At 40.7% G+C, this 27,568-nt stretch overlaps 1 protein-coding gene across 3 annotated transcripts; it reads right to left on the reverse strand.

Moving 5' to 3' along the window:
- Positions 1-823: 823 nt before the first annotated feature.
- Positions 824-26,518, reverse strand: LOC136446773 (uncharacterized). 3 transcript variants are annotated; one of them, XM_066445334.1, is made up of 71 exons: positions 26,269-26,518; positions 22,820-22,871; positions 22,329-22,395; positions 21,702-21,832; positions 21,504-21,541; positions 21,332-21,373; positions 20,966-21,017; positions 20,642-20,708; positions 20,396-20,526; positions 20,118-20,155; positions 19,940-19,984; positions 19,773-19,824; positions 19,595-19,661; positions 19,179-19,309; positions 18,944-18,981; positions 18,701-18,748; positions 18,526-18,577; positions 17,837-17,903; positions 17,374-17,504; positions 17,212-17,249; positions 16,916-16,948; positions 16,659-16,710; positions 16,335-16,398; positions 16,086-16,216; positions 15,928-15,965; positions 15,609-15,656; positions 15,428-15,479; positions 15,170-15,236; positions 14,597-14,727; positions 14,340-14,377; positions 14,162-14,191; positions 13,993-14,022; positions 13,763-13,814; positions 13,583-13,649; positions 13,094-13,224; positions 12,803-12,888; positions 12,506-12,557; positions 12,275-12,341; positions 11,986-12,116; positions 11,798-11,835; positions 11,635-11,667; positions 11,412-11,463; positions 11,242-11,305; positions 10,968-11,098; positions 10,814-10,851; positions 10,507-10,557; positions 10,292-10,343; positions 9,986-10,052; positions 9,581-9,711; positions 9,209-9,246; positions 8,770-8,802; positions 8,528-8,579; positions 8,318-8,384; positions 7,867-7,997; positions 7,686-7,723; positions 7,430-7,483; positions 7,252-7,303; positions 6,940-7,006; positions 6,560-6,690; positions 6,302-6,339; positions 5,948-5,980; positions 5,783-5,834; positions 5,552-5,618; positions 4,945-5,075; positions 4,663-4,700; positions 4,439-4,486; positions 3,711-3,806; positions 2,963-3,096; positions 2,556-2,610; positions 2,092-2,271; positions 824-1,457 (listed from the first exon to the last, which is right to left on the reverse strand). In XM_066445334.1, exons 1-71 carry the CDS (start codon positions 26,360-26,362, stop codon positions 1,447-1,449), a joined length of 4,884 nt encoding a protein of 1,627 aa, XP_066301431.1. In that variant the 5' UTR covers positions 26,363-26,518; the 3' UTR covers positions 824-1,446. The 3 variants fall into 3 exon arrangements, with proteins under 3 accessions (XP_066301431.1, XP_066301430.1, XP_066301432.1); XM_066445333.1 differs by having other exon boundaries at positions 10,489-10,557; XM_066445335.1 differs by lacking the exons at positions 13,583-13,649; positions 13,763-13,814; positions 13,993-14,022; ... (6 more) ...; positions 15,928-15,965; positions 16,086-16,216 and having other exon boundaries at positions 10,489-10,557.
- Between the last annotated feature and the right edge of the window lie 1,050 nt (positions 26,519-27,568).

A 27,568-nucleotide genomic window follows, 5' to 3' on the forward strand; every position in this document is an offset into this window, starting at 1 on the left:
GATACTTCTCGTTACTGTAGCAAGTGAAGAAATGTAATAAATGCTGGTATCGATTTTTTGTCCCTCTGTGTGTGCGTAGGTGCTTGTGGGTCAGGAGAACATAACTCAGTTACATGGCACCTCCCTGTTAAAGCCCCCACTTAACTAGACGACGATCGTGCTGCGAGCTCTCTGCGACCTAGATTGTATTTGTGTAACCCTTTATTTTCATGATTGGAATATTATGCAAAATGGAAAATTATGACCAAAAGACAAAAAAAACACAAGGTGTAAAAAAAACGTTTTTTTCATCTATGAAATTTGCTGAGCGATCTGTCAAATTGTAGGTCGCAGCACGGTTACAGCACTAGTGGAATGAGGGTGTAGGGACTTCCAACTTTATTAGCGGCTGGTTTATCCATTAGGATTTACCACATTGGTGGGAGAATTGACATGACAGGTAGCTTTGACCTTTTCAAGATGTTACCTCGAAGACCAGGCTGTAAGGATTGATCCATCCACACCGGGATTGTGATCTATTAACATTGATACGTCGGTTTACATAAATCCGTGAAAAACCGTGTGTTTGAGAGATCTCTAGTGCAGCCCCCCCCACCCCCCCCCCCACAGGTATGCACAGTTTACATATTCAAGAGTGCATTATATCAAGAGACGTTGGGTTGGAGACCTGTTTGGACGTATCTTTTCGGGATGGCGGAATTATGTACCCTGTTGGAATTATGTTAGTAGATGTTAGCTCCTTGAACACAATATATTTCCCGTAAAAAACCTCCCGTAAAATATCTCCTGCTCGCGATGTTTAAAAGAAACAAGACCAAACGAATTGCGGAAAAACATAACTGTATTGTGCAGATGTGATGTCAAACATTGCTGGTAGTAGTAATAGTGTTGTTAACTTGTTATTTAGTTATGTCATCCATTTTTAGGTGCACTACAGGTAGACAATACGTTGGTAATGATGCCTTTACCCACTCTCTTGAATAAGCAAAATACAAATGGTCACGAAGTAGAAATCTTTAGCTACTAGCCTAGGAAAAAAGATTAAAAATAAAAGCTAAGGTTAAGATTAAGTAAAGTATTTTATCAGGAAAAAGGACGGAAGACGGTTCAATAAGTTCCAAGCAAAGAACTGTCGTAAAAATGAGATAAATGAAATGGAAAAAAGTTTCTGAACATGTACAGACTAAAATCCATAAGATAAAGATATTTCAAAAATATCTACGCCACTAATATTACACTTGCCCTTTAAGTTTGCAGCTCCTCTTAACACACTTAAGTTGTAGAAATAGACTAGCTGGTGCCAACGCAAAAGTATTCGACTTGCAAAATGTCTATGTTGTTACTTGTAGCCGTAGTCTTGCTTATGTGTATAATCTACTGGTAAGACTTGTCCCTCTAACTGGCGGTCCATACTTCGTTAGTCAGTCTGTCTGGTACATCGTTTCTTCAAGGCCAACCTGAGGAGAAAGACAGTTACCAAATGTCAAATATTTTCAGTGGGACAAGGGGAAGCGAATGGTAGAAACAGTAGAATAGTACTGAATTTGCATGTAGTGGTCATTAGACTAAAAATATACCATGTTGACCCTCTAGGATTTTAGAGAAAAAAAGCAAGGTATATTGGTTATTCCGTAGTGGAGTTATTCCAGTTAAAACATACTTTATTAGAAAAAATGGTAAAACAAAATGCTTTTAGTACGCTGATGAAGGTTTAGTTAGACATTCAGGTAATACGATACGCAAAATAACAGTTAATCAAGCAATTGGATAGATGTGTAAACGGTCACACGTTTCGCTGGTTCGAACGGGGAGTAAGAGACGCAATATATGAGAGAATGAACGTACAATCCCACCCTCAACAGGAAAGGAAGCCTACGGGTCAAACTTTCTGGCACTTGAATCCTGCCTTGCCACCCCCGCGAGACAATATTAGGTTAAATACCAGTTGAACTCCAAATTCTGGTTCAGTCACTGGCGGGAGTAGTCTGAGACGTCAGACCGTTTCCAATCCTATCCAGTTGCTTGTTATCTTGCAAATACTTCTAGTAGTAACTTTCAAAATTGTTGTGTAAAGCCCGAGTGTTTAATTACCGATTCCTGTGAGTCCACAGTCGTAGGGCCTGCCGCACTGTGTGCAGCGGTTGGGGTGTGCCTGGTCGCACAGACAGCCCCTGTTTCTGCAGCACGCACAGTCCGTGTTCCCGGGCTCCCCCCACGGACATGCGCACCCTGTCTCACTCAGCGTCCAGCCGTCTATAGCCACCTCATCATCTGTAGCATGGATGGAACAATTGCAGTCAGGTTATTTAGAGTATTAATGAATGATCTAATTTTCCCCAGTCACTATTTTGTACTATTTTACGTTTTGAAGGCAATAATCAAAAGAAAGTAAAGTATAAACGATTTGAAAAGACTCAAAACGTGGTTATAAAACCTTTAAAATATCAAAAGATATTAAAATTTAGAGATAGATTTAAAAGTGTTCTATCTTTGCAGTCCGTTTAACGCCATTTTCTATTCTAACACAAACTAAAGTAATAGTAGTCAGTAGTTACCCAGAACTCCGCAAAGATGGCCGTATCCACACTGTACGCACAGGTTTGGGTGTTCCTGTTGGAAAATGACAAAACTAGTAGGTCATTGTTCGGTCAATAAAAAGGAAGACGAAAAATGTAGTTTCTGGAGTGGTACTACAATGGACAAGGCTATGTGCTGTTGATACCTTGTATGTTATTACGTTATGCCTGAGAGTGGTAATGGCAAATTGAGTGATACTGAAGTAAAATGTAGAAAGTGTTACAACGTCAATAGTGGTAACTGTTATAGTAGTAGTAGTGGAATACTATTGCAGAAAGAAACTAATCTTTGCATTCTCTCTACAGAAGCCTTGTGTGTGCAGTTTTGGTGATATTTTCCGCCCATAATAAACAACATCGGTAGGATTGTGAGACGGATAACTCACGTTCGTGCACTGGCAGCCGCCGGGCACGCAGCAGCCGCAGTCCGACCGGCTGTAGTCGAAGTAGCACATACAGGTCATGTTGGACAGGGTCCAGGTGTTCCCTTGCCGTCCATCGTTCGGACCTGCCCTGCTTTCTGTCGAGAGTATACATAACAAAACTTTTTTTTTGAAGTGACAAATACAATTAATTGACAAGTAAAATATTAATCGGTATATCTTAAATTTCTACATCATCAACTTAGGCCCCCTTTGAGACCAGACCTAAGCTTTCCACTTTAGTTTCTACTAGATTGACTACGCTGGCTAACAGGGAGAATAATTTGCCATGGAAGTTTGGCTACCAAAGGAGTTGACTGGGTTCCGGAAGGGGAAATGTTAACCATACCGTGGACTGACTGTCCTGGTCAATTATTCCCCTTTTTGCCGATCGAATTCTACGATCCGTACCCCCGTAGAAATGCCTGGTGGGGGGCTATTTCCACTAGACGGCGATCGCTTACCGACCGAAATTATATTTGTGTGACCCTTGGTTTTATAACTGGATTATGATGCACGAAGCAAAAGTGTGATTCAAAAGACAACCAACCATACCAAACGTGAAAAGATTCGCTCTTTTTCTTTCAAAATTGGCCTGTCAGCATCAGTCGAAAGGGGATGTTGGTGTACGGAGATCTATTGACTCAATGATTCAGCAGGTTTGTGCATAATCTTGGAGACGTTAAGCGAAATATTCAGTCACCATACATACCTGACTCGCAGTGATCTCCAGTGAAGCCAACAGGGCATTCACACTTGTCCTGTGCGACACACACGCCACCATTCTCACAGGACACGCTGCACGTAACTGTAGGGAGGGACAAGCCATGAAACGTTTACTGCACTTTTCGCATCATCGGTCAAATATGTACCTACGCGGCTTATTGAAAAATCTAGACGTGAAAGATTGTTGGCAACATTTTATTGTATCTCGATATCTAAGCTCACTTCTGTAGTGTCTGCTTCAATACATTTTTTGAAAACCGTACTGCACAGATATGGTACATCAGACTTATATCACTTGAAAGCCGAGGTCATGTGTGTGAGCATTAAATTTTACATTTATTCTCATTCCGTTACAGTAGATACATCTTGCTGTATTGACCAGCACCCGAAGTGCCATCTAACTGAATAGGCATAAATTACAGTCCCCTAGTTGTGGTTTGAATACAATGATGGTGCCTATGCGCACATAGGAATTCAATCAAGCATACTTTACCGTCCCTGCTGTTGCTTGGCTACACATTATACAAGTTTTACCTCGACTTGTAATCCCATTGGCGTATCTGAGTTACTAATTAAAAGTGCCTTAAGGCTTATGTGAAAGTAAACTGGAACCTTAAGGCATATGTGAAAGTAAACTAGAACATTAATGACTATGTGAATGTAAAGTACAACTCCCTGGGTCGTGTCTAAGCTTAGCTAGTGTTGGAGACTCACATTCGGACCCTTCGGATCCCTCTCCCTCTTGTCCGCCTTCTTCGTTTCCTAAAGGATAGAAAAGTGACGTTAATGTACGTGTTAGAGTTGGAGTAACAAGAAACTGTGTTGAAAGAAACGACCTCCCATTCTGTACAGGACAAGCCATTCATTAAAGTACTACCCATTCTATAAAGGGCAGCCAGTCCTTTTCTGTAAAGGACAGGTAAACTTTGATTACCTACCAGATGTAAACCCAAAGGAGCCGCCCCAACTGCCGTAACTGAAAATAGAAATAACAAGCACAATCAAACTGTTTGTTTTAGTATTGATTGCAGCAGGTATTCAAAACCCAAACGATTAGATGCAAAATATCCATGCAAAACTTGCAATAGCGTAATGTAAAACATTTTACTGTGTGGACTCAAAGCCTGCTGTATCAGAACAAGATGACAATTACCGGTGTCATTTTTTCAAAAAAGACTATTTTGGATGAAATAAGTGTCATGAGTGTGAGTCGCCCTTACTGAAGGCTGGAAACACCGTTCGACTCGGAGCCTTCGTATGAATCCTGGCCGTCCAGCATGTAAACAGTCACCTCACCACCGCTGTCTCCAATCATCCCGGCATGGATAGCAGCCCGGCAGATACTGGAGTCCTAAATTCATCATAAAGTTTTATATCAGTAATCTTACATTTCACTTTAGTCAAATCTTAAACCGTTACGCACTCTTTCATTTCGTCACATAGTTTTGATCATTTTGGATTACGAAGTAAGTAATTTACAATTGTGAATGTATTTCTAGTGAAGGTTGATGGAGATAGAAGAAGAAGAACTTTATTGCGCGACTATTGTAACGGGTGCAATGTATGGCAATTTGTAGATACATAACAATCGACTATTTCTAATATTTAACAATTTCAAAGAACTTGTCTACAACATGAAAAACAATCGATCTAATGTGCATTCTAATGGCTAAAACAATGTAATGTTGACGATGATAGTATTCTGTGTCAGGAATTCAAAACAATATGTCGTTTTTGCATAGAGTTGCATACAAACTGGCCTACATACAATGTAGGTATGTAAAGTGATAGGTAATATCTAACAGTTTTTATTGTTTGAGCACTTACGTCTGTGTAGATGCCATCTCCCCAAACAGTTGACCCAGTAGACGCACAATCGGCGGGACAAACAATCCTAACAAACAACAACACGTCAACAAATCAGTCTGCATTCTTGCGTTAGAGGGTACCGTAAAGGCTTGGGTATGATAATGATGCCTTGCATACAAGATGTGTTGTTTGGCTATACTTACAGTTAAAAAACTGAAATATTATCGAAGCATCTAGGACGTTACTCACGTGAAAGACTCTCCCTGCATGTCCCTGGCTTCTGTAGAACAGGTCACCGTGTCTAGAAAAGAGAGTTGATAGCATATGTAAAATTCTTTGTATCTAGAAATCAAGAGGCAAATGGCACGTATACTGAAAGTTTTACTGAATTAAAGACAATGAATGAATACCAACCTTCACTTGGTTGCACCTCGGGGATCACTGGATCTGATAATCAAAATGCCATTACATTTAGTTAGTGTAGATTGGAAGTCTAACACTGAAAACACACCATATGCGTTTTTCAACAACCACAGAATGAGGTCGGAGAATGCGATGACTGACATGAAGTTGATTATTGCTATATTGCTTTGTTTGCGTGGCATGCATATATTGTCTGAATCAAATAAAGAATTAGAAATCGAATACCAATTATACGAATCAGCAAGTACATCATTGACATTTCCTGAAATACCATTTTCTGCTTTCGTCTAACGTTATTACAAGTTGATACAGACCGATGCATCGTAGTTTTTACATAATACTTACTCTCTGAGAAGGCAAAGGAGCCACCCCAACTGCCGTACCTGAAAGACGAATGTGGCATGAACAGGATTAAACAATTATTTCATATTCATACTGTATCTAAAGTCTGACTCAGCCATATGCACATTGGACTAATATGTGGCAACGTTGTATCTATCACATAGATTACATGTCAGTTCTATTGTTCTTCTAGCTAGGTACTGAAAAGACAATTCACAATCTACTGGTGAGGTAAGGAAAAAGGGAAGGAAAGTTGCTAACGCTGTCGTGGTGATTCCATTCTTCTCTGAACTGAGGTAAGCGTCTCGGCCAGGTAGTTTGTAGATGGTGACGTCTCCGCCTGTTTCCTCGATTCTACCGTCGTGAATCGCAGCTCGGCAGATACTCGAGTCCTGAATAGAATTGACCGATGTTTGTTTTTTGATAAGAGATATTTAGTTTATCAGAATTGCAACAACTTAAAACAATGTGCGGCACCGAACAGCAATGCTGATATTTTACCTCACACATTACAAATATATACAATACAAATACTAAAACACAATGTGAATCAGTAAAATGCATGAATACAATATAATAAAGACATTCATGACAATTCAATGTTTTGCCGTCGAAATCGTTTTAAGAAAACGGTTACTTACATCCGTGTAGACGACAGTTCCCCATACAGACCCTCCCGTCTGCTTGCAACCGTCAGGGCAAGTCACACTGTAAGAAAAACACCATGTTTAAGATACAGGGATGATAATCAATTTAGTATTCAAGCACCCATTGATTTAAAGTGGACTAGCCCTTTGTTGCAATGCATGCTTGAACAACTGTTGTGGCCCACGCACCGGCTACAAAAACAGGGAAGGGCACCGCCATATACACCGAAAGGTGTGGGAACCAATTAACACCCTAATGGACTAGATAATCATTTGAATGTTCAGATAAAAAAGTTGATGACTTACGTGACAACGTCGCCATCTAATTGTCGGGATTCCGTATTGCAGTCAGCGGAGGCTGCATGTGAGATAATAAAACATGTTTGATATTCCAGTTGTTTGATATTCTACAATGTGTTGTTTCTTCAAGGCCTCAAATGTAAATGGTAACTTAAAAGTTCACAGTATTTAAGGACAAACTCACGGGTGGCCCCGGGCTCTTGTGGTTCCGGCTGTTCTTCAGGTGGAATCACTGGATCTGTTGCGGATGAAAAGTTTATTTATAAACCATTCTTAGTGTCTGTTAACGTTGTTATACATACAAACAAACAACGATAGAGTTATGTATATCTTGTGTCAATTCTTTCCTGAAATAATCTCCAAAGTTTACAAGTATATGTTGCTAAACAAGGTAGTTATTGCAGCTGATAAGAGAGGAGGCTGTAAAGAAGTACACAGACCTGCAGTGAAGGCAAAAGAGCCGCCCCAACTTCCGTATCTGTACAGGAATGTACAACGACCAAACATCTGTCATGATTTGAATATCATTTTCGTTACACGCTGGTGTGGTGGTCATATCAAAAGACAAAAATGCTACTGAAGACATCTATGTCGTCTATGAAGTAGAACAACAACACTTACACAAGAGTCTGGATGCCGTTCTGGTCAGAACCTTGGTACGACTCCTGCCCGGGTAGTTTGTAGCCAGTCACCTCCCCACCGGCAGCAGAAATCTGGCCGTCATGAATAGCAGCACGGCAGATACTCGAGTCCTAAATGGAAGTTTTGAATCTTAGAGTAGACATACAGATGACGTCCCAACCATAATATGATGTACAGGAAGCAGCATAACACATTACTAGACATAATTTTGATCAGATAAACATTCATGCATATATGATACAAACCTAAACTTTCTTCCAACACTAAGGTATTTTACGTTTGGAAGTGATTGGTCATTGTTGATCATGATGAAGGCGACAGTGGTCGTTGGAATTTGATCCGTGAATACCTTAGTGTTGGCATTTTATTATGATTACTACCAACACAGATGAGCTACTATGATAAGTGATTCATATAGTTCATCACTCACATCAGTATAGATGACTTTCCCCCAGACAGTCCCTCCCATCTCGGCGCAGCCGGCAGGACAATTTACTCTGTTGAAGATAAGATAAAATGATGCTTTTTTCAGAATCGATGTTTTCACTGTAGAAAAAGAAGAACCACCTTTGAAAATAAACAAGCAATCTACATTGAAGCAGATTGGTAGGATATGTTATCAAGTTCGAATGTGCCTTACGTGTAGGATTCCCCGGTCATGTCCCTCGACTGTGTGTGACAGGTCACAGTTTCTGTAAGCGAACAACGGATAGAACAATTATAAAGTTTTTTAGCAGTAAGTTCCATCGGCCATAGTAATTCTTCAATTCATTCCACTGGAATAGTTGACACTGTATTGTTACATCATATTAAGCAATGTCAATTTCTGTATAAGTTAAATTTTTCCTTGTGACAAAGAATGCTTGGAAAGATTATACCAACCTTGAGCTGGTTCTTGTTCTGGTATGATAGGCTCTGTGACAAGATACAAAAAGACACATTGAACGACAACTTAGAAAACATATGTCTTAACTTATGAAAGAATAAAACTTATGAAAGAAAAATGTATTTGGATGATATTTTCAATAAAAAGGAAAATTATGCTACAGATGGATTATCGGGTCAATCAACCCTCGGAGTACTAATAGCAATCTACTTTAAAATTGAATTTTGAAATGAAAATAAGATAGATTAATAGTAGAAATGTTCAATGCTTTGAAAGATTGTGCCAAGATACCTTGAACGACAACTTAACTAATACTAAAGAAATAGTGTGCATTGACCTGACTAGAAAAAGTGATTTTTAAAAGTCTACTAATTTAATGGAAAAAAATAAAGAAACGCAAACCGTCTGCACATTTTTCTTAGATTTATAACTCACCTGGTGTGAAAGCAAAGGAGCCACCCCAGCTACCATACCTGAAAATTGGTCATACAATCTGAATAAAAATGACCTTTGTTATGTGCAGTACAATGTCATGAATCTTCTGCAGATGTAACAACGTATTGTGGGAAATGGTACGTTATACGAATAGACAGAGTTTGCTGGAAGTAGTTCCGCATATTAGAGCTTTATGAGTTCTTAAAAGTTTAAGTCTTGAAATGTATTGTCGGTATCACTGTGTTTAACGTGACGCTAAATTCAGAATGAGGAATAATGCTGTTTTCTAAATGCACTAGAGATCAATAGATAACATTGTGCCCCACAGATTACTAAGGACGCACACTATTTCAGCATGGACCTATAACTCACGGGTTAGTCTGCATCCCATTCTGCTCAGATCCCAGGTACGACTCCTGCCCAGGTAGTTTGTAGAGTGTCACCTCCCCACCATTGTCCGTGAGCCTGCCGGCATGGATAGCGGCACCGCAGATACTGGAGTCCTAAAGCAAAGGGGAATTTGCGCTTGATATATGTTTTCACCACGTTATGACGTTGATGGCATACAGTAGCACTGCTATTATAGCGTACGTCAATCTCCTCAATTTGCTCTTGATGTGTTCCGTGCAATGATTTTTTTAATGTTATAAGACGATATGTATCTTTATTGCCGTTTTAGCTCTAGTTTTTGGATACTTAGTATGTCCGTGTAGGTTAGTATGATGTCAACGGAATCTTAAGAATCTTCCGTCCAATTTACTTTGATAACCTACTTACATCTGTGTAGATGACCAGTCCCCAGACGGTGCTCGCACCCGCCAAACAGCCGGCAGGACACGTCACACTGTCATAGTTAAGAAGAAAGAATCAGACACTCGAAGTCACATTTATCAGCAATTATCTTATAGATGCTTAGGGTTTTAGCTAATGAAAATATTAAAGATATGTCATCATGATATATCATTTATCTCTCAAGAGCCCACAAATCTTGTTTTACTAATTGTTTTGACTTCTAACACATGAGATAATCTTATTCCTGTATGCCCACTACCAACTGAACATATATGTAAATGTCTGACATACGTGAGCGAGTCTCCATCCAGTTGCCTTGGTTCCGTGTGACAGTCAATTGCTCCTAAGAATGAAATAGTAAACAAATACATTAGAATATATTTCAATTCCATGAACTCGTACCACTCCATTGACATGGCAGTCACACATACAACAAACGCGTTTAAGTCTGGATGGTTATTTGAATGAAGATGGATAAAGGTAGACACCTTGATAAAGGTAGACACCTTGAACAGGTTCTTCCTGCTCCCCTTCCCCTTGCTGCGGCATGACAGGATCTGTAGAAGTAAATAATATTGTAGTATGGTCAAAACATTTAAGGACATATTACAGAGAATGTTATGTATTCAAGTCTAATTCTAGCATCATTGTATCGTTTGCTTCTTCACATTGTATTTCTGGCTTGCTTGTGTTATGACAGTCTATATACATGATAGCATCGTAAAATAGATGATTGAATCTTGAGGATTTGTAAATGCAATCAGTGTACAATGTTGTAAGGTGTATGAATTATATAGCATATTGATCATCTACCTGGCGAAAAGGCGAAGGAGCCTCCCCAGCTGCTGTACCTGAAAGATGAATTTAGACGACTTAGCAAAAAAAATCAAACATTCTGCAAATACAACCAATTTAGTCATGTTATCAGCTGATGTCGTTTAAAGTTAACGATAGTCATGTTACTTACTGGAGGGTCTGGATTCCATTTTGCTCAGACCCAAGATACGAGTCCTGTCCGGGTATTTTGTAGACTGTGATCTCTCCACCACTGTTGGTGATCTGGCCGTCATGGATAGCGGCACGGCAGATACTCGAGTCCTACAGGACGGAGGCCAAGCAGATAATCATTCTAGGCTGTTCCAAGATATCACAGTTTATAACAATGGTGGCAATTATCACATTTCATTACAGTACTTGACTTAATACATTTCATCTTTTTTTTTCATTCTACAAGTACTCACGTCTGTGTAGATCACGGCACCCCAAACAGTCGCCCCTGAATCACAGCCTGCTGGACAAACCACCCTGTGGAATGAAAAATATAAAGGTATGATTATCTTGAAATACTGGTCTTGAACGCTCGAATGCTAACACACGGGGAGGGGTAGTTGAAACTTGTTTCATAACTCACGTGTAAGAGTCGCCGTCCCTGTCTCTAGATTGCGTATTGCAGTCCACAATATCTGTAAATACAAAATACAAGTATACACTTTCCGTTGTTCATTTGTATGTTCATTGTGGTTTCGTTGAGGGGAAAATGAAACTTTTGAAGCAGTGTTACCTTTATACTCTCTAAGCATGTCTCATCATATGTATCTTGTAGTGCTACGAATGATATATAGATGACATCTAACCTGCGCGTTCCTCCACTTCTGGTACGACAGGATCTGCAACGACAATTATAATATGTTATTGGTAATTATGAAGCCTTCTTAAAGGTGATACACTGCAAACATTGTAACCAAATTCATGATAGCAGTAGTTGCTTTTAAGAAGCGAATGATAAGCTGTACTTACTAGTGGAGAAGGCAAAGGAACCACCCCAACTGCCATACCTGGGAACAGACAGAAATGTTGCTGTTATTGTTTGTCCAAACTTTATATATATCAGCAGGTTTGATGTGTACATTACCATACAGTCTAAATCAACAGAACAATACTAAAGAGAATGACGGTCTATCGATATTCCATACAGGTGTACTTACTCCCTGGTAGCGATCCCATGTTGTTCTGTCGCCAGGTACGACTCCTGTCCGGGTAGTTTGTAGACAGTCACCTCACCACCGTTAGCAGGGATCCTACCGTCATGGATAGCAGCACGGCAAAGACTCGAGTCCTGTATGCAGATCGTCGTCGTTAGATTTGTATCGATGATGCATTTGTTAAAATGAAATGGCATATCCGCGCATAGTGAATTTAATGAAAAGAGAAACGTTAACATGCTATGTTGAACTATAGTAAACCAAATAGAGGATAAAAGTAATGTATACTCACATCAGTATAGATGACGAATCCCCACACAACACCTCCTGTCTCAAGACAGCCATCCGGACACTCCACACTATAGAAAAACATGTTTTGTATATTGACATCAACGTACACATTTTAAAACCGTTACATGAAAGTGCTGGAATGTATATCATATATTGTTTTGATTGTCACAGGCAATAACAGAAGAAGAAATTATGTTGACATGCGTACGTGTATGAAGTTTTTATGACTTACGTGACACTGTCGCCATCTAGCTGTCTTGGTTCTGTATTGCAGTCAACAGTGGCTGCAGAAGAGGAGGAAAGATGAACTTTGAAGAAAAGAACCTTTAACGAGCTATAGTCTATCAGGTCACACCATTCTGTCCATAGGATATTGATAGGCTAGCATGCGTTACACAATCTCTCGATGTCAGGGGTTGATTGCGCCTCCATGCATTGGAGGGGCTGCTACAAGCGTGATTTAGTAAGACTATAACTAAAAAGTCCCCTCTGACTCAAGCTATGTAGTTAAAAAGACAGTTGTACTCACGTGGCCCCGGTGCCGGTGTGGGCTCCGGTGGCGCTTGCTGGGGGATGTCTGCTGTGAATGCGAAGGAACCGCTCCAACTGCCGTACCTGTAAGACGGTGATGAGGAGGCACTTTTTACTGTTTAGCAGCTTAAAGAAAATTTAGCATAATTAGCTTTTATACAGTGTACATGTCTACTTAACGAATGGAATCTCCTCCAGAAATATCTTTGGTTACAACATGCCGATATGTTTGTGAAAATAAGTAGTTTTAATGATAACAGGGGTGGTATGGTACATGTGTTGTACTTACCCAAGAGTTTGGATGTCGTTCTGGTCGGAACCTTCGTACGACTCCTGTCCGGGATGTTTGAAGACTTCCACCTCCCCACCGCTGGCGGGAATCCGGCCGTCATGGATAGCAGCGCGGCAGATACTCGAGTCCTAACATACATCGATTTGTTAGAACCATATAAGAATTTTTGGTACTAATATTAAAGTTATATATACAAACGTAACACCCCCTTTCCATTATAGGGTGTGACCGCACTGCGACCGCTGAATGACCAAGGATTCGAAAGATTGCTCAACGAATTTCATACATAAAGAACGATTTTTAACGCTTTGTGTGTCTTATTTCTTTTTAAATAATACGTTTACATCTTGCATCATATCCCAATTACGGAATCAAGGGTTACACAAACTCAATTGTAGTCGCTGTACGGTCGATCCATCTAGTGTAAAGGTGGCCTAAGTAAATGGGCAGAAGTTGTAATGTTACATGGTATAACTTCCTACTCACGTCGGTATAGATGGCTTTTCCCCAGACAGTTCCTCCAATCGCAGTGCAGCCAGAGGGACAGTTAGCTCTGCATCACAGGGAATGTAACAATCATGTGTTGTTAATCGTTCATGACGTACAAACGAAAATGTATCTTATACATAATCTCTTAGGACTTATAAGAACTTGAGATTTCCTTACGTGAAAGAGTCTCCATCCATGTCTCTGGATTGGGTATGGCAAGTCACGGTATCTGAAAAGGAACAACGTAGGTCATTGCAATTGAAAGATGCTCAGATATTATAAATGATCTCTAGGCTAGGAGAGGAATTGAAACATTGAATGGTAGGAGTTTCGATGTCAGACCTTCTGTTATGTTTGAACAGATAACCATTTTGTTATAAGGTCAGAAATTATATCTTCACGCTTACCTTGGCTGGGCGCCTCTGGTACGACAGGCTCTGTGAGAAGATGGGGGTAATTATCATGTTAGATTGAAAGTTGACAATTATTATGTTGATATTTCAGAAGATTGCGTGGCCATACTCTACATGGCCGGCTGGCTAGTTAACACAATGGAGATAATAACTTTACCCTCACCTTCAATAGGCTCTTGTGGTACAACAGGCTCTGTGAGAAGATACAAAAAAAATAAAAATTTCGTAGACAAGTCGGAACGGAATATACCGTCAAAAGATAGCTAATCTACTACAGTGTATAAAGTGTCAAATGATTTTGTCTTAGTTATCAAAATGCAGTTTCAAAGAGCAATACATACCAGACGTGAAAGCAAATGAGCCACCCCAGCTACCGTATCTGAAAATGTAAAGATATGCAGACCGTGTATTAATCAGGTAGAGATATTATAATTATACACGGAGACTTGGAGCTATATAAAAGGCAGACCAAAACTATTTTAAAGTATGCCCGGCTACTATGTTGTATGGCGGTTACGAAGTGTAATAGAGACTGCAGCCTTGTTGTCTGGCTACAGTTGAAGACGTCTGAGTTGGATCCGTTGTTTTGCCACCCTACCCTGCTGTAATGATCCCGTTCTGCTGGGTGCCCAGGTACGAGTCCTGTCCAGGTAGTTTGTAGACGGTCAGCTCACCACCACTGTCTGTCAGTTTGCCATCATGGATAGCAGCGCGGCAAATACTCGAGTCCTGAATGAAAAATACAATGTCAATGTCTTTTGGTTGGGTTAGGTTTAGGGATTGTTGTATCTATAATGTATTCTAGAACTTGGTAACAATCTTAACTATTGACTTGACTGACTATATTGAAGAAAATCCATAAGTGGTGTGCCCTAAGGCACATCACTAGTCTTCCTGGACTTTTTCTATTTACAATAAACATAACAATGCATACAGTGTCGATGACAATGTAATGAACATCCATCCGGATATCCAGATCATTAAAATTACTGGTCCAGTTGTCGTGTTTACTTAAAATTGTTAAAATAATAGTTCACTGAGTCTGACTTGAAAGTTCATACGATTTGTTTAGAATTAGGGGCACATCATTAATAGAACAGAATTATTTATACCATACAATGGTATTAATTTACCAAACTATTCATACGCTTCACTGTAGAATCCTACTCACATCAGTGTAGATGACCGTACCCCAGACGGTTTCTGCGCCCGCCAAACAACCGGCAGGACAAGTTACACTGTTGATCGAAAATCAGAAATATAAAAAGTTAAGTATGGTAATGTATAATCGTACAATTCTGTTCCTTCGTTACCGAATTCTTTGCACCTGCAAGCACAAAAATACAACTAATTTTGCTAACGTCTTGTAGTTCAACATGGTAGTTTGCGTAGCGCATTCGTCAAGGTAAAATCGGTATGCTTAACTTACGTGAGAACGTCCCCATCCAGTTGCCTTGGCTCCGTGCTGCAGTCAATCGAACCTATGGATGACAAACACATTAAAGCCTGAACGCTTCAAGTGCCCAAGCATTACAGTCACACATGATGGACATGATCGTATCAACGAAGTCTGACCACATTGTTCAATAGCGATGGGAGACTATACAGACCTTGTGCAGGCTCCTCCTGTGGCTCATCTTGCTGTGGGACGGCAGGATCTGTAAACCATGTCAAACACACGAGTTAGATCGTACAACGTTAACAGCAATGATTTCATTCATACAGTACTCCGTAGAATATAAGTACGCAACATCTATGGTGTTAAAGCGCATCTATATCTTCTACCATACTGTTGTATTGCTGTCTTGAATGTTAGTAAGAAATAGCATATACTAGTATATCCAAATTGAAATTATAGGGAAGGACAAGATATAGGCATACGTTTACAACTGTTCAGATGATAATGTTAATAATATTCTAATTGTTCACCTGGTGTAAAGGCAAAAGAACCGCCCCAGCTGCTATACCTGGAAGACAAATGATTGCATCGTCTTAGCACACTGTGTGTAAAATGTACATTTGTCAGCACTTTGGTCGCAAAAGCATCAATTGATAGCTCCCTTTTGAGGATAAGTGTCGAAGCTTACGTAAGTGTCTGAACTCCGTTCTGTTCAGAGCTTAGGTACGAGTCCTGTCCGGGGATCTTGTAGACTGTGATCTCTCCTCCACTGTTGGTGATCCTGCCGTCATGGATAGCAGCACGGCAAATACTGGAGTCCTAAACATTATAGGCAAAATCAACGTCACTATCACTATCATGAGGTAAATACATTATACTTGAATGCAGATTGTAATTGTAGCTCTATTCATGAACTATTGAACTAAGTATAACTCACATCAGTATAAATCACCAGACCCCAAACAGTTGCCCCGGTTTCACAGCCGGCAGGACAAACAACTCTGCGAAATAAAGACAAGAAACTTAACTGTTTGCAACGTTTCTGTCTGTCACACAGACAATTAAACAAGTTAAATCGAACAACAGTTATACTTCAGGAGATACTGTTCTCTTTAAGAGATCACTTACATTTATAGTCACTGTGTTCGAACTAAGCTATCTCATATGTCACTCTGTTCTGTCGTATGAAATGTTTATGAAACAATACCAGACCCCAGGGTATATAACACAAAAGAGTCAAGTATTGATGGACATATCTTACGTGTATGAATCGCCGTCCATGTCTCTTGACTGTGTGTTGCAGTCCACGGCAGCTGAAAGGGATGCACCTTTTTAGATTGTCCATGATAGGTTTCCATGATCATATGAGGACTCATATGAGGAAAGTTGTGCCCGGACTGACAGAGAATAACTTCGTCGCATTATTGTATCAACTTTTCTGTTATCCTATAATAGTCAACATACTAGTAATTCTTTTGTAGTATCTATTCTACAAACATTCAGTGAATAGTAACCAACCTGCGCGTTCCTCGACTTCAGGAACGACTGGATCTGTAAGCAGAGATAGTGTTAAATTGGAAGTTTATTACCAGAATTATTCTTACTGCTTTACTCCAAAGTCATCTAGCATGTTGACGACGCCATTTGTCAATCAGGTCTTTAAATTAATCGCCATGATACAGCATATGCGTGAGAGAAGTTCAAAGGTATTTGTGGCAATCAGGGAGCCTTCATCAAGATCTTAACACAGTAACGATACGAGTACCATGTAGTCTGATAGTAATAGTCAAATAAACGGCATACTTCATACTTACCGGAAGAAAAGGCAAAGGAGCCACCCCAGCTGCCGTACCTGTGGGGTAAACAGAGTGATAAGTACTGTTGATATATGAGGATACGATACACCGAAAGTTGGTGTGTTTGGGAACGATTCAATCTTCAACTATCAAGAACTATTTCTAATTGAAGCTTCTTACTCCCTAGTAGTGATCCCGTGTTGTTCTGTCGCCAGGTACGACTCCTGTCCAGGTAGTTTGTAGACAGTCACCTCGCCACCTTCAGCAGGGATTCTACCGTCATGGATAGCAGCACGGCACAGACTTGAGTCCTGTAGGAAGATCATCGATAAAGGTAATGTGGATAAGATTTGATTGCGGTGATTGTAAATTATTGTGTAGTGCGTATCTGTTATTCTAAACGGTAAGCACCCGCATACTTGATCGACGTCTTTGAAATCAGTACCAATCGCTGTTTGGGATCCGATTTGGGATCCCGTGAAATAAGATCTTACATCTCCACATCTGATACGCTCACAGAAAAGTATTGAGAATCATATGACCATGCTAGACTATGATGAAATGGTGGCAAAACGCAAAGGTTTTCACGAGTGAAGGTGCATTTGAATGAAACGAGCCGGAACTGATTACAACAACCACTTACATCTGTGTAGATGACGTACCCCCACACGGTACTTCCAGATTCAAGACAGCCATCAGGACACTGCACGCTAATGAAAGGATGACGCATTTTACAACACAAACGTACATCTTTGCGTTACACATCAAACAGCTTAGCCAATGCTAACAGAAAAATGTCCCTGTACAATTGTGATATCATCAGTTTGTTTGTTTGTTTATTTCTTTGAAACTTTGTTTTTTCATGATAAGCTCAAATCGGCACGCAGGCCGCTTTTCATTGAGAGGGAAAAGAGGTAAGGGTCAGATACAATATAGCAGAGATACACCGTCATTTGGGTCATAATAATTCTATCAACATATCATTACATATTTATGGTACAAGAATATATAATTGCTACAACATACAACATATAGTAGGGCGAAAGTTGGTTCATGGTTAGAAGTCTTATGGTAATGGCTTTCTTGTTGGTATTTCATACAATAAAGCTTTGTATTCTTAACATTACTACTTTTGATAATTACCGGGAGTTTATGACCCGTTACACACTGGGAAAATGTTCCGGACGTACGAGAACGACGTCCGTCTTATTCGGCGTACGTCGCCTTTTTTCCAGGGTGTGAATCGGCCCCGCGCGTCGCATGACAGGCATTTTTATGGCCCGTACGTCGCACGTTACCTGCAATGTGAACGTTCGTAACCAGATGACTTACGTTGTACTCTCGCCATCTAGCTGTCTCGGCTCCGTATTGCAGTCGACCATAGCTGTAGATAAGGCAGAAAGGGAAGCATTGACCGCGACTTATGGCTAATGCGGTGAGGCATAACAGTTATGTATTTAACTATGTGAAAACCAGATGTGAGGTGAAGTGATAAAGATGTACTCACGTGGCCCTGGTGCAGGAGTGGGCTCCGCTGGCGCTTGCTGGGGGATGTCTGGAGGATTTAAGAAGGCAGTCAGTTGTCTCGGAAGTCAATTTTTGTAATAATAGACACAGAACCAATAGAATCGACAGTTTGAATTGCTAGATTAGGATATATGTATAGTAGATTTTGCCTGAAGTGTAATGTGTGTTGCAGTTCGTTGGATTATATTTTGATTGTTTACAAGTTATATGAAATAATATTTACCCGCTGTAAAGGCGAAGGAACCTCCCCAAGTTCCGTAACTAAAAAATAAGTGAAAAAGAAATAGTTTAGATTTTGATCTCATTTTGATGAACATCTGCCATCTCATGGTTGAGACATGTCACATTACTTTGCCGCATATCTCTCATCCGCATATATATATATAAACCATCAGGTTATTCCAAGGAAGAAATAGGACTTCATACGATAGATCCGTATATATATATGTGTCACTTACGCCACCGTCAGGATTCCGTTCTGATCTGACGCCGCGTACGCGTCCTGACCAGGCTGCTTGTACACAGTCACCTCCCCGCCAGCATCAGTGATCCTACCGTCGTGGATAGCAGCACGGCAGAGACCCGAATCCTGTCAAACAATTGAATATGTTTCATTCTGATGATGAAGACTTTTTAATAAAAGGTCGAAACCGGTAATCGTTGTGTCTCAGCTGTCATCATTCTGACGCCCAATCGACTGATAGATTATGTTTCAATTCCCCGAAAGAATAATTTTGATAAAAATAAGAATAAAAATTCAGTTTGTTCTGAACAGTGTATGCATCATTGGTCAAGGCATATTGCAATTTTACCTACAGCTACTACCAATGGTTCTGTAAGCTCGTGTTGCGTGCAGGCATCGGACAATACTCACGTCAGTGTAGACGGCAGATCCCCAGACGGTTGCACCGATCGCAGCACATCCGGCCGGACAACTGGCACTGAAGGAAAGAACACGACGCCTTAGTTTGATAGCCTTATAGACGATTGGACGAGAATTGTATAGAGATTATACAAATAAATCTTACTTTAAAAATGATTATATGTCTTACGTGAAAGACTCGCCGTCCACGTTTCGGGATTGGGTATTGCAGTCCGCGGGGTCTGGAAAGAATGCAATTTGTCTTGTTAGGAATCAAACGTTTGCGGTGATGGCCAAAAGACAGAACGAGAACCATGAAAAACTCTAGGTTACTTAAGTTTAGACTAAAAATCTTACAGGCAGCTGGTTCGGCAGCGGGTTCCTGTGCTTCATCGGATGGATCTGCAGAAGAGAACGGAATGGCATCATTTGATAGATACATTCATGCCCTGATGCTGTCGAAAATATATCCACGTATTGAAAGTTTACCATCGGTCTGTTACGAAGGTTCATGAGTAAATGTTAAACTTCTTACTTTGTGAGAATGCAAAGGAACCACTCCAAGCGCCGTACCTGTAAAACGAAACGCACTTTTAGCATGTTGCAAAATGTAGGGGACGCTCTTAATGGAGATATAAATGGTGACAATTCAAACACTATGTTGCTGTGGGACCTTTAAATCTAGGCTAGTAGAAATCATGATAAACTGGGTGTTTTGCTGCTGTAATATACCCAAGTAAAATTGGCATTAAACAAACCCATAGGTTTGTGTAACTATTTTCATACAGTCTAAAAGGACCAGTTGTCACTTACGGGAAGGTCGCCACCCCGTGCTGGTCAGAGTCTTGGTACGAGTCCTGTCCGGGTAGTTTGTAGACTGTGACTTCGCCACCGTTAGTCGGGATCCGGCCGTCATTGATAGCGGCCCGACAGATACTCGAATCCTTGTAGAGGAATAGAACGCGATTAAAAATGAATGAATAGTTGATCTATTGAAGTCGCTAGTTGAAGACAACACGAGTCGTTAGCACCGTTACAAATAATGTGGATTACACTTACGTCTGTGTAGATGGCAGAGCCCCAGACATTCGATCCTGCAGACGCACAATCAGCGGGACACATCACTCTGCGGAGGGATGGCGTACAGAGGTCTTTCAAAATTACAGACGTGGTGAACCAAAGAAGGTGTATTATACCTGACAATACTAACATCAACAAATCGCGCGTGCCACAACATGCAGTGTCATCACGATGTTGGTCAAAACTGCGTGCTATTGTTGTATTGCATCGTTGTGATATCTTATACTGTTGTTCAGTTGAATTCAGGTACTAGTAGTCATCAGGAAGAAGCGAAATGAAGTGCTGTATCGATTATTTACTTACGTAAACGAGTCTCCATCCATCTGCCGGGACTGTGTGTTGCAGTCTATGTATTCTGAAAGTAAAAGGTATATCTACGTGTGATACGCTGGAACTACCAATATCTTTCTTACAGAATCCTTCAATGAATTGAAAACAACAACGTTACTTAATACGTTGTTACTTTGATGATTGTTCATTAAACTTAACTCTATTCTACTCTACTCTACTCTACTCTACTCTACTCTACTCTACTCTACTCTACTCTACTCTACTCTACTCTTCTCTTTACGCTATACTCTATACTCTATACTCTATGCTCTATACTCTATACTCTATACTCTATACTCTACCACAGATACGCGTGTTGGTAGCAGACGTTTTACTCACCAAGCCCCGGATCTGCTGCGGGAGCTTGTTCCTCCGGCTGGCCTGAAACACGATGATGGGAAAAGGTTACAGATCACTTTGGGAGTTTAATGTCGAATGGGTACAAAGAGTACAACACATTGAAAACTTGATCTATTGAAAATGTTGAAGTTAACACTTCTCCTAATGTTACCTGATGAAAAGGCAAAGGAACCGCCCCAAGCGCCGTACCTGAAAAGGACAATTCGATAAGTTAGTGTCTAATTTGGTACGACTTTGTCATAACACGAAAACTGTTTTCCAGATTTATTTATTACATATTCTTTAACAAATGATTACAGATATCAATATAGAGTTATATCCATATTTGAATATCAAACGCGTAACTCACGGCGCCGTCTGAACACCGTTCTGGGTAGTCCCGGCGTAGGAGCCTTCCCCAGGCAGCTTGTAGACAGTCACGTCACCGCCACTGTCCGAGATCCTCCCAGCGTGGATAGCGGCACGGCAGATACTGGAGTCCTAGATTATATATAAAGAGCAGTTATCTATTTCATGTACATTGTACATCAAGTTTATAATGAGGCTTGTGACTGCAGGTGGTTGTCTGCGGCAGGTAGTTGCTCGGCCAGATTTTTACATCAAGTTTATCAAGAAGAACCAGAGGCCTTGACTGACCACATTATCTCACTCAGATTGAGGGAAGCCTACTTAGCTGTATTGCATGCTTTAAATTAGATGTGTGGTTTGCTTTTGAATGGTAAACGAAGGTTTGGGATAAGACATCGTTAATGGACATGGTCGTATCTCCATTAAGAGATCGGCTCGCTTACTACAACCTTACACACTTTCTCCAGTAGCTTAAATCCCATTAAGTCTAATGAATTTATCAAAATTAAGGTAAATCTGCAAAGACTACATGTGAACATGTCTCTGCCAAAGCTACCATTCACTCTCTTCAAAACTTAGTAGGTTGTGGTCTTAGATGTCTAAAAGAAAATCTCAATAGACAACTTACGTCCGTGTAGACATCTGTGCCCCAGACGGTTTTGCCGTTCGAAGCACAGCCAGAAGGACAGGTGACGCTAGAAACATACATTATAAAACTATATCAAAAACGTATGCTAGCCCTTATTATATTGTATTAGTAATTAGGATGTTTATTCTATACTTCTACTTTGTATTATGTTTAAGAATTCTTGCCATACTTTGTACCATGTACAATTGTCGTGCAATTAAGTTCTTCTACAATGAAAAATCTAATGTAGTCCAATAGAACACTTGTTTTTAGACTAATATTATATTATTGTCATTGAGTTCCTTCAGAAAAGTGCGAAACTGCGCCAATACATTTTCAGACGTGGTTGCAAGAACGTCCGCCATCTTAATCATTTCTATATTACTGTTTTCAATGTACAGACATGGCATCAAAGTAGAAATATCTTCAACGTTAAGAAAATGATATCTTAAATCAATTCCCATATCACAGAGATATTCGGAAATCCTTACGTGTATGTGTCACCGTCCATGTTCCTGGACTCCGTGTTGCATTGAATAGGAGCTGTAAAAGAAGTGTTCTATTTGAGTTCTGTATAGCGTTTCAGTACTCTTCAGTAAAGGTTGAAATGTACTAAAAGGCATAAAATTCTTACCACTACGTGGCAGTGCTACATGCAGTTGTCTTATTTACGAAGAACGCCGTTAAGTCATATTCAAAATCTAGCTTTGATAGTTATAATGGAGACGATCTTGAAGAATTGTCACAATCATATGAATATTCACTATTCATATATTCGTAAGCCCTATATACATTAAGTTTATATGGTCCTGCTTAAGATCATTGAGTCTGTTCAATTATATATACTCAGTTACGTTAAATGTATAGGATGTATTTGAATTGTACAAGTGATACCTTAGTTACTGGGCATGGTATTGTCCCCATTAAGAGACCATCTCGCTAACAACAACCCGACAAGCTTTCCTCAGCTGTAGGGCAAATCACTTAACATTTCTGCCACGCACCTCTCTAACATGGGTGGCCGGGATGTCAGGCGTCACGCTTTATGCATTACTTCAGCTGTTGTAAGGCCGATGAACAGCACGGACAAAAAATCGTCCTTCGGGCGAGACGCTTTCTTTTTATAGACCGTGTCATGTTTAGCCAGTCCTTAACGTGAAACAATGGTCCTGTGGTTGCCATAACAATGCACGTTTACGATACGATTAATTGTTCAAAAGAATAATGACAGAATGACCATTTTGTATCCTTTCTTTACTTTCCCAGGCTTATATTGACTATCCTGTATTTACCAGATCATTTACGTTTACGTAAAAGTAAGCTGATGATCCGACGATTGTCCGTGGATAAGCTGCCTTGATATCCGACAAATAAAATAATCTTACTCTAAAGAAAGTAATGATCCGGAAACTGTTCTGCTAGTAAGCTTCATTGGCCAACTGGAGAACAGTTACAACTGTACTTGTATCAGAGGATGGGGCATCGATGTCGTATAAATCAGTACATTTTGGGATGGACTGTCTGGGATGTGTCGCTTAAATTCTTGCTTTACTTAGAACGTTTAAACAGCTTCAACAAAAGTGTTTTTTGTTGTGACCAAGGTGTTTGTATAGTTTGCAATCCACCCTTTCCCTTTGTTTTATTCATGTGCACGCATCTCCTGATTCTAGCAATGTTAACACTGCGACATGTACATATGTTTATTTGTCAGTAGAACTCCTATACTCAGTTAGATCTGAGAGAAACACGCATCTTTGACATGGTAATTCCCCCTTTCCGACCTCTGTTTGGGAAAACATTTGACAGATCGCTGAACGACGTTCATAGATAAAGAAATGTTCTTTTCGTTTAGTGCGTTTTGTTATTATACATATTGTGTCGTGTTTCAGTTATACAATGTACACGTAGAATCAAAGGTCACACAAATCCAATGTTGGTCGCTGTACACAGTTCTACCGATGAACAAAACTAGCAGAGCAACAGAAGAATGTAATTGCACAACTTGTTCATTGCAAAGAAAGAAAGCGGTAACAACAGTTTGTAGCCAAAGGTAATTCTTCCCCAGTGTCACGTTGTTCTGGTGACAGTGTATAGTGGTCCCAGCTGCAGGCTGAACTTGACACTGTTGTGAAGACTGTTGTCATGTGGGTTGTAAGCCAAGCATTACGGAGTCAAACTAGGTGTGTTTACCTCTATAGAGTCTTTTGATGTACACACAGTTAGAGGGGCCAACATCGTATCATTTCCAGGTCTCATCAAGACCTACATGTACGCCCATACCAAATATCAAGACAATGCATTCAGGTTTTCTCGAGTTATGCTGTTCATACACACACACACACACACACACACACACACACACACACACACACACACACACACACACACACACACACACATACACACACACATACACACACACACACAAACACACACACACACACATACACACACACACACACACACACACACGCACACACACACACACACATACATTACATACAAACGCTACTGAAAACATTTCCTTCTTGGCGATGGTAACTAACGGAACTGTGAAGTCCGGTGAGTCCAGTTGCTTCAGTCTACAGCTATTGTCTCTCTCTCTCTCCCAGTTGCCTCTGTAACTACTGTGTGTGATAGGAAAACACGCTGTAGCAAACAAGACGATCTTGTGGACAAAACCACAGTTTCACCTTTTGGTTTGTATTCAAACAGGAACCCCCTTGCACGTTTGGATAAGCACTGTTTTCCATGAAAACCTTTGTGGGCAATACAAACTTAAACAGTGAGAATGTGCCTCCTGGGGTCCCCGTATACCTCAGACGAATTTGTATGTACCATTTGATTACCAGCAGAATGCTTTACAGGATTTTCTGACGTTTAAAATCAAATGGGATAATGAAGAACGACAAGCAGCGCAATATCATTCCATATCGAAATGTTTGATTCCAAGTACATGTAAATGTTATAGAAGCTGCCGTATTTATTCAAAATTCACATACGGTCACTTGAGTATCATACATGGGCCAGAGAATGACTGTGTAGTTTAACTCTGCTAATGCTTAGGTCACAATTGGAAAAAGGAGCCCTGCCGGGCAATTAACGGGCTATTTTTTTGCATTTTCGGGCGTTACCCATACCCCATGGGGCACCCTGTGGCTACCGGGTTATTTTTGTACACGGTTGGATCTCTAGTAGAAGTTTTTAACACGGAGTTAGAGTCAACGCGGGACCCGGTAAGAAATAGACGCAGTGAGCTACTCGTGGGAACACCGAGAGGTACCCTTCCGGTGTCCGGCAGTCCACCGGGACAACTTTGTGTATCCGGGGCCTGGCCGGGACTCCACTCCCTACGGGCACCGGTGCAAATGACCTAAGCATCTCTGTGTAATCCCGAGTATAGTCATGTCCATACAGCGCAATTCATTTCTATCTCCATTATACTTGAATCATTCGAAGGAAGGTTGAAAACAGGTATATTTGCAGACAGCTGGTGTGGTCTCTTTTGTCCTTCTAAGAGTAAACCAATTGAGCGTGTCGTTTGTTAAAACAACGGTGGGCTGATTTGTGTTGAGCAGGTTGCAAACAGGTCCTCATCTGAACAGTCTATTTTCGTACATTTCGTGCTTTTGTTGTTGTTGTTAATGAATCTTTAAAGTCTTAGACTGTCAACGTACTGAAATTGCTTGTTACCCGTCTTTAACAAGGCTGGACCTCGAAAGAAAAACACATCGCCACTTCAAGAGAGTTGGCAGTTGTTTTTACCCTTTAAAACGCACTGTTTTGACTATTGATAATTTCCACTCACAACAGACTCTTTAAATGGGATAGGATGTACTCTGAATAGACCATCCTTCCACTCCACTATCTTGCCATGGAAGAACAAAATACATACAGCAAAATCCTGTACTTATCAAGGCGTTTGAGGTACAATACTTACTTGCAGCTTGACGGACGTGCACGACATGTACAGGGCCTCCCGCCGCCAGCCCACACACAGCACCGAGGAAGAGCAGCGTCCCAGGCGAGCCCATGGTGTCGGTAGATCCCCAACGACTGAACTCCTGACAGTCCGGACGGAAGGTTTCGGAGATCAGTGGCTGCCGTGCGGTACGGCAGGTGATTCTCTCTGGTCAATGACACTAATGAATCGCCGCTTGTTAAACCCCCGCGGAAGGTGCGGCGCGAGGAATTCAGGGGAAGTCAAGCGAAACTGCAACGACAAACAGAGCTTGTTCTTAAGACGTCAGAATGGCATGGTAACAGAACAGGTGGTGTAACGGATACCACCGCGTAAGACGTGCAGATTTTCACAAACATTACCTGATGAACATATCCAAATCATCCAGCGCTGCCAAACCGTTCTAACTTACTTAATGATTTTTATGAATAACATCTAAAGCAGAACGTACAAGGTACAGATTCTTTTTTTTTTCGGAAAACTTTGATTTGCCTTTGGGCGTTTTGTTTTGCCAACAAGAGAATTGTCCGAAAGAATGGGTGGAATCTTTCATCAATGGGATACCCCAAGGTTTTCCCGGCATGACAGAATGCTACATAAACCGTGAACTTTATTTCAAGACCGTGCAAAGGTGTCGTCCTTTCTGCTTTCCTCTCGTAGTCTCTTTGCAGTCAATAATTCATGAAAAACAAGGGTGGCTTTGATACCTATCTATCTGGATGAGACTTAAGACAATTTCCCCTTGAGGAATATAGTCTCTACCTGACTAACCGAGCCGGCTATAGCTATAGGGAGAACATTTGCCGGGGGACTTTGGCCATGGAGGGTTTCATTGCCAATTGGACCCTCTCTCCGTAGCCGACTCCCTTTATACAATTCACTCTATTTCGCCATTTTCTACTAATTTCCCAGCGATCCGTGGAGTCTGGTAGAGGCTATGAGGAATACGACATGAGCTATCATTTGCTGAATAGTTGTGGAGATGAGTCCGTTTGTTGTCCCGTTGTTAGCCTCCAGTTTTGAGGCTTTAAAAGTTAGCTTTGAAGGTATTCAACAGGTCTTTGGTATTAAGAGTCACAACCTGCTGTTAAAACAGGTCTTTGAAATCTAAGTGCCCTTAAGCCAGAACACTTCGTATTTTTAAGGCAAGGTTTCTGAGTGTTTATCCGCATATGCTTTTTACGTTAGCTCAAAGTGAAGGAATGTCTTTGTGTCACTATCGTTGTTAAGCCAATGTTGCGTGAGTTTTAGTTCTCTGAGGAGTTTCTCTATGAGTGTT

The sequence above is a fragment of the Branchiostoma lanceolatum genome, chromosome 13 (genome assembly GCF_035083965.1).
Source record: "Branchiostoma lanceolatum isolate klBraLanc5 chromosome 13, klBraLanc5.hap2, whole genome shotgun sequence".
Lineage (NCBI taxonomy): Eukaryota > Metazoa > Chordata > Leptocardii > Amphioxiformes > Branchiostomatidae > Branchiostoma > Branchiostoma lanceolatum.

Bases quoted from the DNA above. Each gene is read 5' to 3' on its own strand.
- LOC136446773 (XM_066445333.1), bottom strand. From the start codon at position 26,362: ATGGGCTCGCCTGGGACGCTGCTCTTCCTCGGTGCTGTGTGTGGGCTG. The intron at 16,217-16,334 runs GTGAGTTATACT...TATAATGTTTAG, and splicing joins GTCTGGTGATTTATACTGAT to GACTCCAGTATTTGCCGTGC. The intron at 8,580-8,769 runs GTTGGTATAATC...GTTCGCTTACAG, and splicing joins AGAACAAGAACCAGCTCAAG to AAACTGTGACCTGTCACACA.